This window comes from Heterodontus francisci, chromosome 32, assembly GCF_036365525.1.
Source record: "Heterodontus francisci isolate sHetFra1 chromosome 32, sHetFra1.hap1, whole genome shotgun sequence".
Classification (NCBI taxonomy): Eukaryota; Metazoa; Chordata; class Chondrichthyes; order Heterodontiformes; family Heterodontidae; genus Heterodontus; species Heterodontus francisci.
Window position 1 is genome coordinate 15,941,663 of NC_090402.1, and position 15,863 is coordinate 15,957,525.

A 15,863-nucleotide genomic window follows, 5' to 3' on the forward strand; every position below is an offset into this window, starting at 1 on the left:
AGTGCTGGTCAACGGCACTTGCTCAGCAATAACCTGCTTGCTGATACTTAGTTTGGGTTCCGCCACAGCTACTCAGCTCCTGACCTCAATACAACCTTGGCCCAAACATGGACAAAAGAGCTGAACTCCAGAGGTGAGGTGAGAGTGACTGCCCTTGACATCAAGGCAGCATTTGACCAAGTATGGCATCAAGGAGCTCCAGCAAAACCGGAGTCAGTGGGAATCAAGGGGGGGAGCTCTCTGCTGGTTGGAGTCATACCGAGTACAAAGAAAGATAGTTGCGCTTGTTGGAGTTCAATCATCTCAGTCCCAGACATTACTGCAAGAGTTCCTCAGGGTAGTGTCCTAGGCCCAACCACCTTCAGCTGCTTCATTAATGACCTTCCCTCCATCATAAAGGTCAGGAGTAGGCATGTTCGCTGATGATTGTGCAATGTTCAGCACCATTCGTGACTCCTCAAATACTGAAGCAGTCTGTGTAGAAATGTAGCAAGACTTGGACAATATCCAGGCTTGGACTGATTAGTGGCAAGTAACATTCGCTCCACACAAGTGTCAGGCAATGACCATCTCCCCATGACATTCAATGGCATTACGATCACTGAATCGCCCACTAACAACATCCTAGGGGTTACCATTGACAAGAAACTGAACTGGAGTAGCCATATAAATACCGTGGCTACAAGAGCAAGTCAGAGGCTAGGAATCCTGCGGCAAGTAACTCACCTCCTAACTCCCCAAAGCCTGTCCACCATCTACAAGGTACAAGACAGGAGTGTAATGGAATATTTTCCACTTGCCTGGATGGGTGCAGCTCCAACAACACTCAAGAAGCTCGACACCATCCAGAACAAAGCAGCCCACTTGATTGGCACCCCATTCACAAACATTCACTCCCTCCACCACTGATACAAGGTGGCAACAGTGTGTACCATCTACAAGATGCACTGCAGCAATGCACTAAGGCTCCTTAGACAGCATTTCCAAACCCGCGACCTCTACCACTTAGAAGGACAAGGGCAGCAGATGCAAGGGAACACCACCACCTGCAAGTTCCCCTCCAAGCCACATACCATCTTGACTTGGAACTATATCGCCTTTCATTCACTGTCGCTGGGTCAAAATCCTGGAACTCCCTTCCTAGCAGCACTGTGGGCATACCTACCCCACATGGACCGCAGCAATGAAGGAGGGTCATTGATGAAGCAGCTGAAGATGGTTGGGCCTAGGCAACTAGTGATCATATTTCAGTCAGTTTTAACATAATTATGCAAAAGGACAAGGAAAAGAGGAAAAGAACAGGAGTTAGAGTTCTCAATTAGGGCAAGGCCAACTTTACTAAGCTGAGGAGTGATTTAGTGAAAGTGGACTGGAAACAGCGACTTGAAAGTAAATCAGTGTCAGAGCAATGGGAGGCATTCAAGGGGGAGATTCAAGGGGTTCAGAGTAAACATGGCCAAATCTAGAGTCCCATGGAGGAGATCAAGGAGCTTACAAGGTAAGATTAGGCAGAAAAGCAAAGCTTATAAAAACAAAAAGTGCTGGAAATACTCAGCAGGTCTGGCAGCATCTGCGGAGAGAGAAACAGATTTAACGTTTCAGGTCTGTCACCTTTTATCAGAACTGGCAAAGGTTACAAAAGAATTAGGTTTTAAGCAAGTGAAGTGGAGGGGGGTGGAGGAGAGAACAGAGTGGAAAGTGTTTCATAGGGCAGAGGGCAGGAGAGGTTAAATAACAAAGCTGTCCTGGGACAAAGGCAAAGAGTGTGTTAATGCTTGTGGTGAAAGACAAAGCATTAGTCCAGAGAGCGTTAATAGCAGAATAATGAGCAGCTCTGACTACATGAAAAACAGACACATGGTTAAAAAATAATATTTTTTTTTTTTTTAAAGGCCAATCATGCTCTGAAGTTTTTGAACTCAATGGTCATGCTTTTGGACAGAGCGGAGGTGTTCGGCAAAGTGATCACCCAATCTGCGTTTGGTCTCCCCAATGTAGAGGAGACCACATTGTGAGCAGCGAATACAGTATACTAAATTGAAAGTACAACAAATAAATCGCTGCTTCACCTGATAGGAGTGTTTGGAGCCTTGAATAGTGAGGCGAGAGCAGGTAAAAGAGCAGGTATTATACCTCCTGCGATTGCAATTGGAAGGTGCCATGAGAAGGGGACGAGGTGTCGGGGGAAATGGAGCAGTGGGCCAGGGTGTCGCAGAGGGAATGATCCCTTCGGAATGCTGACAGGTGAGGGAAGGGGAAGATGCGTTTGGTAGTGGCATCACGCTGGAGGTGGCAGAAATGGTGGAGGACGATCATTTGGTTGTGAAGGCTGGTGGGGTGGAAGGTGAGGACAAGGGGAACCCTGTCGTCGTTCTGGGAAGGAGGGGAAGGGGGGAGGGCAGGAGTGCAGGAAATGGGCAGTTGAGGGCCCTGTCAACCATGGGGGTCAGGTGGTGGGGGGTGGGGGGGCGGGGGGGGGGGGGTGGTGGGTGGAAGAATCTTTAGTTGAGGAGAAAGGAAGACACATCAGAAGCGCTGTCATGGAAGGTTGCATCATCAGAGCAGATGTGTCGGAGATGGAGAAACTGGGAGAATGGAATGGAGTTTTTTTTTACAGAAGGCAGGGTGTGAAATGTAGTCGAAGTAGCTGTGGGAGTCTGTGGACTTATAATGAATATTAGTGGACAGCCTATCCCCAGAGATGAAGCGAGAAGTCGAGGAAGGGAAGTGTTGAAGTCGGACCATGTAAAGATGAGAGAAGGATAAAAATTGGAAGCAAAGTTCCAGTTCAGGGCGAGAGCAGGAAACAGCACCGATACAGTCATCAATGTACCGGAAAAAGAGCTGGGAGAGGGGGCCTGAGTAGGACTGGAACAAGGAATGTTAGACATCCCACAAAAAGACAGGCATAACTAGTACCCATGCAGTAACCCACAGCAACACCATTTACTTGAAGGAAGTGAGTGGAATTGAAGCAGAAGTTGTTCAATGTGAGAACAAGTTCAGCCAGGCAAAAGAGGGTGGTGGTGGATGGGGACTGGTTGGGCCTCAGTTCAAGGAAGAAGCGGAGAGCCTTCACACCATCCTGGTGGGGGATGGAGGTGTAGAGAGATTGGACGTCCATACTGAAGAGGAGGCGGTTCGGGCCAGGAAATTGGAAATTGTCAAATTGACATAGGGCATCAGAAGTAAAGTAAAGCTTATGTTTGACACCAAGAATGCAATACTACAGAAAACTGAGAGGAGCATAGAAAATAAATTAGGAAAGCTAAGAGAGGGCAAGAAAGAATATTGGCAAGCAAAATCATGGTAAACCCAAAGATGTTTTATCAATACATTAAGAGTAAGAGGATAACTAAGGAAAGAGTAGGGCCCATGAGAGACCAAAAAGGTAACCTATGTGTAGGGGCAGAAGGTATTGGTATTGTTCTTAAAGAATACTTTGCGTCTTTCTTCACAAAAGAGGGAGACGACGCAGATGTTGTAGTCATGGAAGAGGGGTGTGAAATATTGGATGTGATAAACATGGGGAGAGAGGAAGTATTAATGGGATTAGCATCCTTGAAAGTTGATAAATCACCAGGGCTGGATGAAATGTACCCCAGGCTGTTGAAAGAAGCCAGAGAGGAAATAGCGGAGAGTCTGACAACCATTTTTCAGTCCTCACTGGATACAGGTGTGGTGCCTGAGTTTTGGAGGACTGCTAACGTTGTACTTCTGTTTAAAAAGGGAGTGAGGGATACACTGAATAATTACAGGCCAGTCACTCTAACCTCAGTAGTGAACAAATTATTGGAATCAATTCTGACACAGGAAGGGCACAGATTAATCAAGGATCGTCAGCATGGATTTGTTAAGGAAAGATCTTGTCAGACTAACTTGATCGAATGTTTTGAAGAAATAACAAGGAAGACTGATGAAGGTAGTGCAGTTGATGTGGTCTACACGGATTTTAGCAAGGCTTTTGACAAGGTCCCACATGGAAGACTGTTTAAAAAAAAAGCCGATGGGATCCAGGGAAATGCAGCAAGGTGGATACAAAATCTGCTCAGTGACAGGAAACAAAGGGTAATTGCTGACAGGTGTTTTTGCAACTGGAGGGCTGTTTCCAGTGGCGTTCCACAGGGCTCAGTACTGGGTCCCCTGCTTTTTGTGGTGTATATCAACAATTTGGATGTAAATGCAGGGGGCATGATCAAGAGGTTTACAGACGACAAAGATCGACCGTGTGGCTGATAGCGAGGAGGATAGCTGTAGGCTGCAGGAAGATATTGATGGTCTGGTCAGATGGGCAGAAAAGTGGCAAATGGAATTCAACCCAGAGAAGTGCGAGTTGATGCATTTGGAGAGGTCAAACAAGGCAAAGGAATACACAATTAATGGGAGAATATTGAGAGGTGTCTAGGAAGTGAGGGATCTTGGAGTGAATGTCCACAGATCCCTGAAGGTAGCAAGACAGGTCAATAAGATGGCTAAGGCAGCATATGGAATCCTTTCCTTTATGAGCCAAGGTACAGAATATAAGAGCATGGAGGTTATGCTGGAACTGTATAAATCATTGGTTCGGCCACAACTTGAGTACTATGTGCAGTTCTGGTCACCTCATGACAGAAAGGATGTAATTGCACTAGAGAGGGTACAGAGGAGATTTACAAGGATGTTGCCAGGACTGGAAAAGTGCAGCCATGAGGAAAGATTGGATAGGTTGGGGTTGTTCTCCTTGGAACAGAGAAGGCTGAGGGGAGATTTGACTGAAATGTACAAAATTGTTAGGTGCCTGGATAGAGTGGATGTGAAGGGCCTTAGCAGAGAGGTCAGTAACTAGATTTAAAGTGATTGGTAGAAAGATTAGAGGGGAGATGAGGAAACGTTTTTTCACCCAGAGGGTGGTGGGGGTCTGGAACACTCTGCCCGAAAAGGTAGTAGAGGCAGAAACCTTCAACTCATTTAAAAAGGTTTCTGGATACACACCTCAAGTGCCGTCAGCTGCAGGGCTACGGACCAAATGCTGGAAGGTGGAATTAGGTTGGGTGGTTTGTCTTTCAGCTGGCACAGACACAATAGGCCAAGTGGACTCTTCCTGTGCCATAAACTTTCTATAATTCTAATAGATCGGTGGGGGGTGGGGGAGGGGGGCGGGGGGGTGGAAGGAAAAGAGGGGCAGAGATTGAACAGGAAGCTGCAAAGGCAGTGGATATGGGTGTGGACAGTGTGTGAGTTGAGGATAACAGGACAGAGCAGTCAGAACAGATGGACTAGAGGAGTGTAGATGTACAGTTAAAGTCACCAAGGATAAGAGGTTGATCAGCGCAAAAACTAAGAGGAGAAAAGGAAGAATATCTTGGTGAGAAATTTGGGATGGGAGAACTCATTTCAGTTACACAAAGTTTTGTAAAGCAATTATGTGAACAGGGAAATGAAATAGAGAAGAAACAATCTATATACATATCCTTTCACTTCATCCTTGAGCATAGGTTTTATTATTGATCTTTGAAATAAAAACTTTTGGGATTACCTACAGAATCCAGAGAAACTTGAATTGCAAATGCGAAAACACCAAATTAAAAATGTAACATGCACTGTAAAAAAAAAAGTTTAAAAGTTACAATTAACTAACTTTGACCACCCTAGTGATACCTTGCACATAATTTCCAATGGCTAACTGAACCTTACCAGATATTTGTTTCATTAGATTTGTCAGCGGACAGTTAATGTGTAGGATGTGTCGTAGTTATATTTCCAGGCACTTGGATATAATCTGTGACTTAGAATTGGAAATCTGTGGATACAATATATTGATGAACCGAACCTTTAAGAAATACGTTGTCTTATTTGATTTCTCAATGTCTGCCTTAAGCTACATGCATCCTATATAACCAACCTGCTCCCAGATGTAAGAAATGGATGTCTAATGACCTTATAAAATTTAAAGAAATGAATTGATTATCGAAATAGCTCTCTCTCTTTCTTCCAAATTAATGAAGATTTCACAACAGCCTGCCAGGCTGACACAGACACAAAACAGCATAGGCCTGTCATCTCTGCCAAGTACATAAATAACACAGGCCCTAGTAGAAGACGTTCCCAAGCCTGATAAAGTCAGATCTCATGCCCCACATTTAAACCAACTGTCCGAGTAAGAGTAACAGGATGTACTAGCAAGAGATAAGCCACGGGATGACTTAATGGACTGGCGGACAGAAATACGAGGGGCCTGCCTTGGTTATCTGTCCCTTGCTAATCAACATCACCAAAACAGATTATCTGGTCATCATCACATTGTTGTTTCAGGGGCTTTGCTCTGCGCATACTGGCTGCCGCATTTCCTGCATTACAACAGCGACTACACGTCAAAAAAGTACTTCATTGGCTTTAAAGCGCTTTGAGACATCCAGTAGTTGTAAAAGGCTCTATACAATTGCACATCTTTTTTTCTTCTTGCTAATTTGATAATTGAATAAGTGATTAGCATGAGACACCCTACCTGCCTCCTTGAAATAAGGTATATAAACAGACTCTGGAGAAGGTAAAAACACTTCGGACAGAAAAGAGCTTTCCAAGGCTCCAGCCTAACACCTAGGTTAGCTCAAGAAGATCGAGAGCAGAAGACACTGCCAATGCCAACCACGGAGATCAGCAGCAATCGGCTTCATCTGTCCATTTGTCTGATCCACGACCAGTAAACCATTCTGAGGAGACTTCTACTGCCAACTACAGAGATCAGAAACCCTCTGCTTCCCCCATCCATTCATCTGATCTGGGACTGGTAAACCATCCTCACCCGTTATGGGTCATATGTCTTTTCTGCCCATTTAGAATATGTATCATATCTAAACTGTTGCTTTTTAATTAAGTGCTTTAAAACCACCTGTGAATTTTACCCAAAAGGGGGTTATCTGTGACACCCAGATGAAGTCTTACACAGATGCATCTCTAAACTAGCTACCAGAAGGCAAACGTAATAGCAATCCAGAAAAACTTTTCATCCACTTTCCTTTTAATTAATATCTATGCACAGCTATACAGCTGAGAACAGTAATTTCATGAACCACATCTCATTAAAAGAAATTCACTTATTAAAATAGTTTGATGAGAAAATGCCTTCTTCTGTAATGGGAGCACACAGTCTCTTAAACTGAATTATTTCTACATGCCCTGATGATGTGCACCCCTAACACAAGAGGCATGCCGTTGAAGCACAAAGCGGATTGATCAGCATGGGAATACCTATATAGCACTGAAATCTTCAGTTAAGTTAATTAAATGAGAGTCAATTTGAATGTAGGTCTAACACCATATGGGCCATGAGGACAGCCATGGATGCACAATCCCACTGTGGGTGACATTTCAGAGCAGGAGCTACGCAAATGTTCGGGCCAAAACAATATGATCACACATCTTCATAACAGTTGCAAGCATGTGGAAAATCTGCCTTGTGCAAGGATTAGGTATTAACTCTTCAAATACTGAAAAACTTTTTTAGGTTTTGGCACATGCAATTAACCACTGGAGAAATAATTTTCTGTAACATTTGAACCAACTAGTCAATTTAGGACCCAAATAGGCAGTCAATGTTTAGAGATAGCTTAAGCATTTTGGATTGGATAATTGTGTAATGTAGTCTGTAACCTGACAGGGTATTGTCAAAATAATAACTCAAGCTACACAGACAACATACTTAAACTTCACTTCGCTTGACAGAGGTGTAGCATTCATGGGATTACCTTACAGGTTAAAATATGCTGGAAATTAGCCTATTCATTCACAGGATGTGGCCATTGCTGGCAAGGCCAGCATTTATTGTCCACTGCTAATTGCCCTCGAGAAGGTGGTGGTGAGCTGCCTTCTTGAATACAACTGAGTGGCTTGCTAGGCCATTTCAGAGGGCAGTTAAGACTGATGTGGCCTGGAGTCACATATAGGTTAGGCAGGTAAGGACGGCAAATTTCCTTCCCTAAAGGACATTAGTGAAACAGATGGGTTTTTACAACAATCCGGTAACCTTACTTGGTCACCATTACTGATACCAGCTTTAATTAATTGAATTTAAATTCCCCAGATGCCATGGTAGGATTTGAACTCATGTCCTGGATCATTAATCCAAGCCTTTCGGTTACTAGTCCGCTAATACTTGCGATAGTACACCAATCTGTAGACAGTAAATCTTGGAATCTCTAGGTATTGAGGTACTTGCATTTTAAACCAGACATTAAAATGAAAGGAAAAACAAGAAATGCTGGAATCACTCAGCAGGTCTGGCAGCATCTGTGGAAAGAGAAGCAGAGTTAACGTTTCGGGTCAGTAAAATGAAAGGAAGAGATTGACAAGTGCTGACATCACAGTGCTGAAAACAAACTCCAGCACTAGATTTATGAATGTCCCAAAGTCTATATAAGGCACCAAATGAACTCGATCACCTGTAGAAGCATCAGTAACATTCATTTACCGGCCTTTTGCCATGAGGTCAAAGCAAGCCAGGATCATCAAGAACTCAGGAAACTTCTATGTGATGTGAGACTCTAAAAAGAGGTTTAGGAAACGTTATTTTTTCTCACAATGGAACAAAGCATTCACTAATTAAAATTAAATAGGTAACCTGTCATTTTTAAATCCTACCTCTTCTTGAGCAAATCAGCATGTGATATATGAGGGTATCTTGGGCACATTTGGAAGTTCAGTTGTCAATTACTTGTTCTCAGACTGGAAAGGAGGACTGTATCCTTTTGGTTAAGATACATGCAAGTGTATGTTACACCATGGTTCCTTGTCAGAATGGTTAGTGGCATTCAGTAGTACAGCAGTACTAGCTGACTATTTTGAAAGCAGTAGATGAGGAAATAAAAATACAAATGGCAAAGGAAATTTCTAAACATTTCTTCTTAACAGGTGCTCCCCATTTTCAAAATTAACTCAGTATCTGATAAGGAAAAAAGACCAAGTTTCTGATTAAGTATTCACTGAGAAGGATTAAAAATAGTGCAGAAAATATTACATTATTACTGGTACTGATCAGTTTATAAAATACGTGACTGCTCTACATCTTTCTATCCATCATAATCATTTAAAGACGACTTTCAAGTGTGTGCAGATAATATGAAAAAAATTTCAAGAGCTACAATGGGCATTTAGCATTTAGAGTCACATTAGAAATATTCTTAATTGTGACCCCAAGGCTTCAAAATACCTCAAAGAAACAATTTCATATCAGCATTACTAGTTTATGCTATGTACTAATTAGAAGCAATACAGAATAATTTGAGCCTTTGGGGTCTAGAGAAAATTACACTAGAGCTTTTGAATGAAATCTTGCCACGGGTGAATGCTTTAATATTGAGCCATGGGAGCTAATACTTCAATGCGTCACCTCCTGTCCCAAACACCTTTACAACTGGTTTTAAGGCAAGATTTTCCAGAAACTGATAATTAAAGATGTCCTTTTTTTTAAAAAAAAAAGGAAAATGTAGGTTAGATTATTACTTCAGGATTTATGATAAATTGCATACTTGAAGCTTTGTTGCCCACTGCACTTTGCCTAGAAATCCTTGTACATATTAAAACATCTTTGCAAGTATTTCTTTCCCTGTATTGCAGAGTGTATAACAAGTTGCCAGGAAGAAAACGAAAAATTGAAAAGTCCTTGGATACCTACCAAATAGCTCAAATTTCCATAAAGTTTTTCCTTGTTTTAAAATGAGGTTATTCCACTATCATTCCACAGAACCCCAGACAGTGTGCTGTATGCAAATTGACTACTATTTTATATCAGGCCCACACAATCTGAACAATATGGCGAGCTAACTGGAAAATGAGCTGGTAAAACATTGTTTAACAATTCCACAATTAACACGGAATCATTAATCCGTCTGAAGTGTGTGGTTTGCGATGCAAACTTACTGAGGAGGCAGAGCGAGTGTGGTTGGCTGAACCTTAGGCCGACGTTTTGCAGATACACCCATTTGCATAGCCGAACGTTTCAGAGACTGCTGATTTAACAGACTGGAAGCCAGACCTGCATGATACTGGAGCTGCGAAAAAAAGGAAGAGCAAGGATAAAGTCAGTTTAGGAGCAATAAACAATAACATCCAAGCAATTCTGCTGGACCCTCTTGTAGCTGACATCTCCTGTGGTGAAATATGCAACTGTAACATCTTGGAGGAGGATGTTCTGAAGATTTTTGATGCTGAGGAATATGCAGAACCGCAGCTTTTTTTTGTTAAAATGAAAGCACAAAGGACTCGCCATCTTTTCTTCTCTTGACGACTCTGTATCACAGACAGACCAGAGGCCTGGACTAATGCTCCAGAGACACGAGTTCAAAGCTCACCATAGCAGCTGGGGGAATTTAAATTCAATTAATTAATAAATCTGGAATAAAATGCTAGTTTCATAATCATTATTAATGAGACAACTGGATTGTCATAAAAACTCATCTGGTTCACTCATGTCCTTCAGGGAAGGAAATCTCCATCCTTCCCTGGTCTAGCCTACACATGACTCCAGATCCACAGGTCATGTCACACTGCTATAGAAAAAGCACTACAGGTGTCCATACACCACATGGACTGTCGCAGTCAAAGGTGGAGGCTTATCACCACGTTCTCAATTAGTGATGGGCAATATATGCTGACAATAAATTCCAAGACCAATAAAATAAGTTACCCGCAGCTGGCCTGCTCTCAGGCCTCTGTCATTGAAAGCTGTCAAAGGATCACTCTCCCATCAACCTTCTTACATTACAAAAGTGACTACACTTCACAGTACTTCATTGGCTGTAAAATGCTTTGAGACATCTGGTATTCATGAAAAGTACTATATAAACACAAGTCTTTTTTCTTTTCTTTTTTCACTAACTGTGGCGAAGTGTATGGCCTTTTCTGAGTATTTTCCCATAGCACCAGGGCCAAGATTGAGAAGGCCTCCACAAACTCATATCACACCAGCCATTGGCTGTCATATGGAAGTCCTTCAAATTTTATAGGCCTATGATGCCTATCACATGGCATTTCTCACTGTTGAAATAATTAGAACGCTCTTGCTGGATTAGAAAAATGAGCAAATGATTTGTGAACTAAGTGTTATTTAGTAACAAAGCCATTCTCTCCAATATAGGGGCAACGGAATACATTTAGTTATCTATCAACTTCCTCTTGCATGGAAGTCTTTACATTGAACCCTGTAAAGAGCTAAAAGTGTGCAATCACTAATATAAACTCACTTACTGTGGATGCAATGAAACACTGAAAATCAAGTGCCCTGCTCAGATACAAACCACAAAAATTAGTCTTCCAACAAGATCTTCAAGATTTATGTTAAATATTTTGATTATTAAATTGGAAAGCCAATTTCAAATATTTAATTGCTAAATTTAAAGGTCAATGCCAGTTTCATTTTTTTTTAAATTGCAGCTTTAGAATTGGGGGAATAAATATCAAGAACAAGGTGCATAACCTCTGGTGACAACATTAGCAACAGTAGAAGTACGGTAGAAGATCCAGTAGAAGAAGTGAAAACTTAACAGTGCAGAGAAAGTAAGTCAGCGAATGGAAGGAGTGGAATTTATCACAATCCAAAAAAAGTACACGTGGATCCATCACAAAGTTAAGTACAGATTAGAAAGATCATTCTGCCCATCCAGCTCACCCTCCCAGAGAAACTTGCATCCTCTCCCACCCATCATAACATCAAACTGCCTCGTAAATGACCGCATCATTTTTCTTTTCTCATGATGATCATTCCAGATACTAATAGTTGCGTGAAGAACTGCTTCCTGCCATCTGTCCCATGTCTTTGTCCTGTGGCCATGGTTTAATTTAAATTACTTTCCCAGATAAGTTAATATATTTCTTTCACAGGTCTTTCATCTCTCCCAGAAGATTGTGTGGTTGAATTGGAGGAGAAATGGAGATGATTATGTGTAGAAGTTACACCATACCAGGACTCAACAGGTTTGATGGACCAGATGGTCCTTCCCTGGCATTTTTCAACTGTTCATACGATACATGCTTCTATAAGCTCTTTGTAACAGTGTTGTGATTTGCCTTACTACCCTTTTCTGCATCGTCTCTAGGGCTTGATCAGTTTCCTTGCATCTCCGTCAACTTTAATACTAAACACAGTACTTGAGGAAATAGAATAAAAGCATGATTCACTCAGACTGCTACTCTACTGATCCTGCAAAATAGTTCAGCATTCTGTTAGTTTTATCCATCGCTAATCCAGCAATAAATTCAAGGCTAGGATAGATACATTCTTGATCTCACAGGGAAACAAGGGATATGGGTAGCAGACAGGAAAGTATAGTTGAGGCAGAAGATCAACCACGATCATACTGAATGGTGGAGCAGGCTCAAGGGGCCACATGGTCTACTTCTGTTCCGATTTCTTATGTTGTTACGTTCTACTGAACACGCTAAGTATTGGATTCATTTCAGAATCCCTTTCAGCCCTTCTCCCTTGCCGGTTCTTGGAGCCTGCGTAACTTCCAATGCTAACACCGTGCACTTGCGCATGTTGCATTTTATCTGCCACACCTGTAGTGCGGAAGACCTGTGCTCTATGGTTAGCTGCGCTTCCAGCCAAACTGTTCCAGTACAGCTACAACAGTGGCATCTAGCAGACATGAAAAACTGCCCAAACATGTCCTGTCCACAAAAATAAAGGATAAATCCAACCCAGCCAATTATCCCCCAATCAGCCTACTCCCCACCATCAGAAAAGTAAAGTAAAGAGTCACCAACAGTGCTATCAAGTGGCATTTACTTGACAATCAACTGCTCAATGATTCCCAGTTTGGGTCCTGCCAGCATAACTCAGCTCCAGACCTCATTACAACCGTGGTCCAAATATTGACACAAGAACTGAATTCCGAGGTGATGCAAGAGTGACTATCCTTGACATCAAGGCAGCATTTGACCAAGTGTGTCACCAAGGAACCCAAGTCAGGGGGATCAGGAAGAATATTTTCCAGTAGCTGAATTTATACCTGGCACAAGGGAAGATGGTTGTGATCGTTGGAGGCCAATCATCTCAGCCCCAGGACATCACTGAAGGAGCTCCTCAGGTCAGCGTCTTAGGCTCAACCATCTTCTGCTGCTTCATCAATGATATTTCCTCCATAAGGTCAGAAGTGGGCTTCCCACTGGTGACTGCAGAGTGTTCAGCCCCATTTGCATTAGATAATGATGCAGTCCATGCCTGCATTCGGCAAGACCTGCACAACATCCAAGCTTGGGTTGATATGTGGCAAATAACTTTGCACCACACAAGTGCCAGGCAATGATCATCTCCAAAAAGAGAGCACCTAACCACTTTTCTTGACATTCAATGACATTACCATCACCAAGTCCCCCATCAACATCCTGGTGATCACCAATAACCAGAAACTCAAATGGACCAGCCACATAAATGCTATGGCTCCTCGAGTAGGTTAGAGGCTGGGTATTCTGCAACAAGAGGCTCACTGTAGAATATTTTTAATGGTCAAGTACAAGTTCAATATAATAGTATAACGATAGAGCCTATTTCCTTCCAAAAATTAGAGCCTTCCAGTCCACCCGTTATAACAGCCCACGAAGGTCAAATTTGATCTTAAACTTTGCGAGGAAACGGGCTGTATTAATTGCTTGTCATTTAATGCAATATTGTAAAACAGTTGTACAAGAATACTGTTTCTGGTCAATATATAATTAAAGCTTGTCGTTTAAAGCCACTTGGGCCTGCATCACACAGAAGCATTGTTGCAGGACTAACAACTTTTTGTTGTGACCGTAACCCTGGGAAATCCACTAACACTCACCAAAACAAAAAAAAAATTACAAGTGCGATACCAGAACTGCGAGGTTACAACAGTATGGAAAGACTAAATAGGCTGGTGCTCTTTTCTTAAGAACAGCAGCTGAGATATGACCTGATAACGTGCTTTAAAATGATCAAGGGGCTCAATAGGTATTCATAGAGATGATGTTTCCACTTGTAAAGGATTCAAAAACTAATAAATCCAATTGAGAATTCTTTACCCAAAGAGTAGGAATAATGTGGAACTAATACGAACATATGATTTAGGAGAAGTAGGTCATTCAGCCCCTCAAGCCTGCTCTGCCATTCAATAAGATCATGGCTGACATGTTTGTGTCTCAAATTCCACACTCCCATCTACCCCCAATAACCTTTGATTCCCTTGCCTAACAAGAATTTATCTACCTCCGCCTCACCACCTTCTGAGGCAGAGTTCCAAAGTCGCACAATCCTCAGAAAAAATTTCTCCTCATCTCTGTCCCAAAAAGGCGACCCCTAATTTTAAAAGAGTGCCTCCTAGTTCTGGATTCCCCACAACAGGAAACATCCTTTCCACATCCACCTTGTCAAGACTGTTCAGGATCTTATATACTTCAATCAAGTCTCCCCTCACTCTTCTAAACTCTAGTGAAAATAAGCCCAGTCTGTCCAACCTTTCCTCATTAGACAAGCCACCTCCAATGCATTTACATCCTTCTTTAAATGAGATCAAAAAACACAGCAAACAGTATTCGAGATGTGGTCTCACCAATGCCATGTATAACTGAAGCATAACATCCTTACTTTTATTTTCAAGTCCTCGCGTAATAAAGGATAGCATTCCATTAGCCTTCTTTATTACTTGCTGTACCAGCATACTAACTTTTTGTGATTCGTGCACTAGATCCCTCCGCACCTCAGAATTCTGCAGTCGTAAGTAATACTCTGCTTTTTTATTCTTCCTGCCAAAGTGAACACCTTCACATTTTCCCACATTATACTCCATCTGCCAGATTTTTGCCCACTCACTCAACCTATCTATAATCGGTCTGCAACCTCATGTCCTCTTCACAACATATTTTCCTCCCTATCTTTGTGTCATTTGCAAATTTAGCTACCATGCAATCGCTCCAGTCATCTAAGTCACTGATATAAATTGTAAAAAGTTGAGGCCCCAGCACAGATCCCTCGTTACATCCTATCAGAAAAGGACCAATTAATGCATACTCCGTTTTCTTCCAGCCAGCCAATCTTCTATCCATACTAATTTGTTACCCCCTACACCATGAGCTCCTACTTTGCGCAATAATCTTTTATGTGGCACCTTGTCAAATGCCTTCTGGAAATCCAAGTACAGTACCTCAACTGGCTCTCATTTATCCACAGTGCAAGTTACTCCTTCAAGAACTCCAATGAATTGGTTAAACATGATTTTCCTTTCACAAAACCATGCTGACAATTCCCAATGACCTTGAGTTTTTCCTAAGTGCCAACTATAGCCTCCATAATGACTGATTCTCACACCATCCCCATGACAGACATCAAGTTAACTGGCCTATAGTTACCTTCTTTCTGCCTCCCCCCTTCTTGAATAGAGGCATTATATTTGCTACTTTCGAGTCTGATGGAACTTTTCCAGAATCCAGCAAATTTTGAAAAATTAATGTCACAAAGGGCAGTTGAGGTAAATAGCAGAAGCATTTAAGGGGAATCTAGATAAGCATAAGGGAGAAAGGAATAGGGTATGCCAATAGGGGTAGATGAAATACAAGAAAAAGGAGTAGACCATATGGCCCCTCAAGCCTGCTCCGTCATTCAACATGATGGCTAATCTTCTGCCTCACCTCTACTTGCCTTCCCACTTCCCTTGAAACTCAGATCAAAAATCTCTCAGCCTTGAATATACTCAACAATTGACCATCCACAACCTCTCGGGAGTAGCGAATTCCAAAGATTCACAGCCCTTTGAGTGGAAACATTTCTTCCTTTCCCAGTTTTAAATGATTGACCCCTTATCCTGAAACTGTGTCCTTGTATTCTAGATTTCCCAGCTAGGGGAAACAACCTCTCAGTATCTACTCTGTCAAGA

At 42.1% G+C, this 15,863-nt stretch overlaps 1 protein-coding gene across 5 annotated transcripts in view; it reads right to left on the minus strand.

The window, feature by feature from the left end:
* The window catches only part of med27 (mediator complex subunit 27), a 286,804-nt gene that overhangs the window by 160,733 nt on the left and 110,208 nt on the right, over nucleotides 1-15,863 (minus strand). For all 5 annotated transcript variants that reach the window (XM_068012325.1, XM_068012326.1, XM_068012323.1 and 2 more), the window contains one exon: nucleotides 9,895-10,025. In XM_068012325.1, the coding sequence (XP_067868426.1) occupies nucleotides 9,895-10,025 (131 nt within the window). The remainder of the gene's footprint in view (nucleotides 1-9,894; nucleotides 10,026-15,863) is intronic.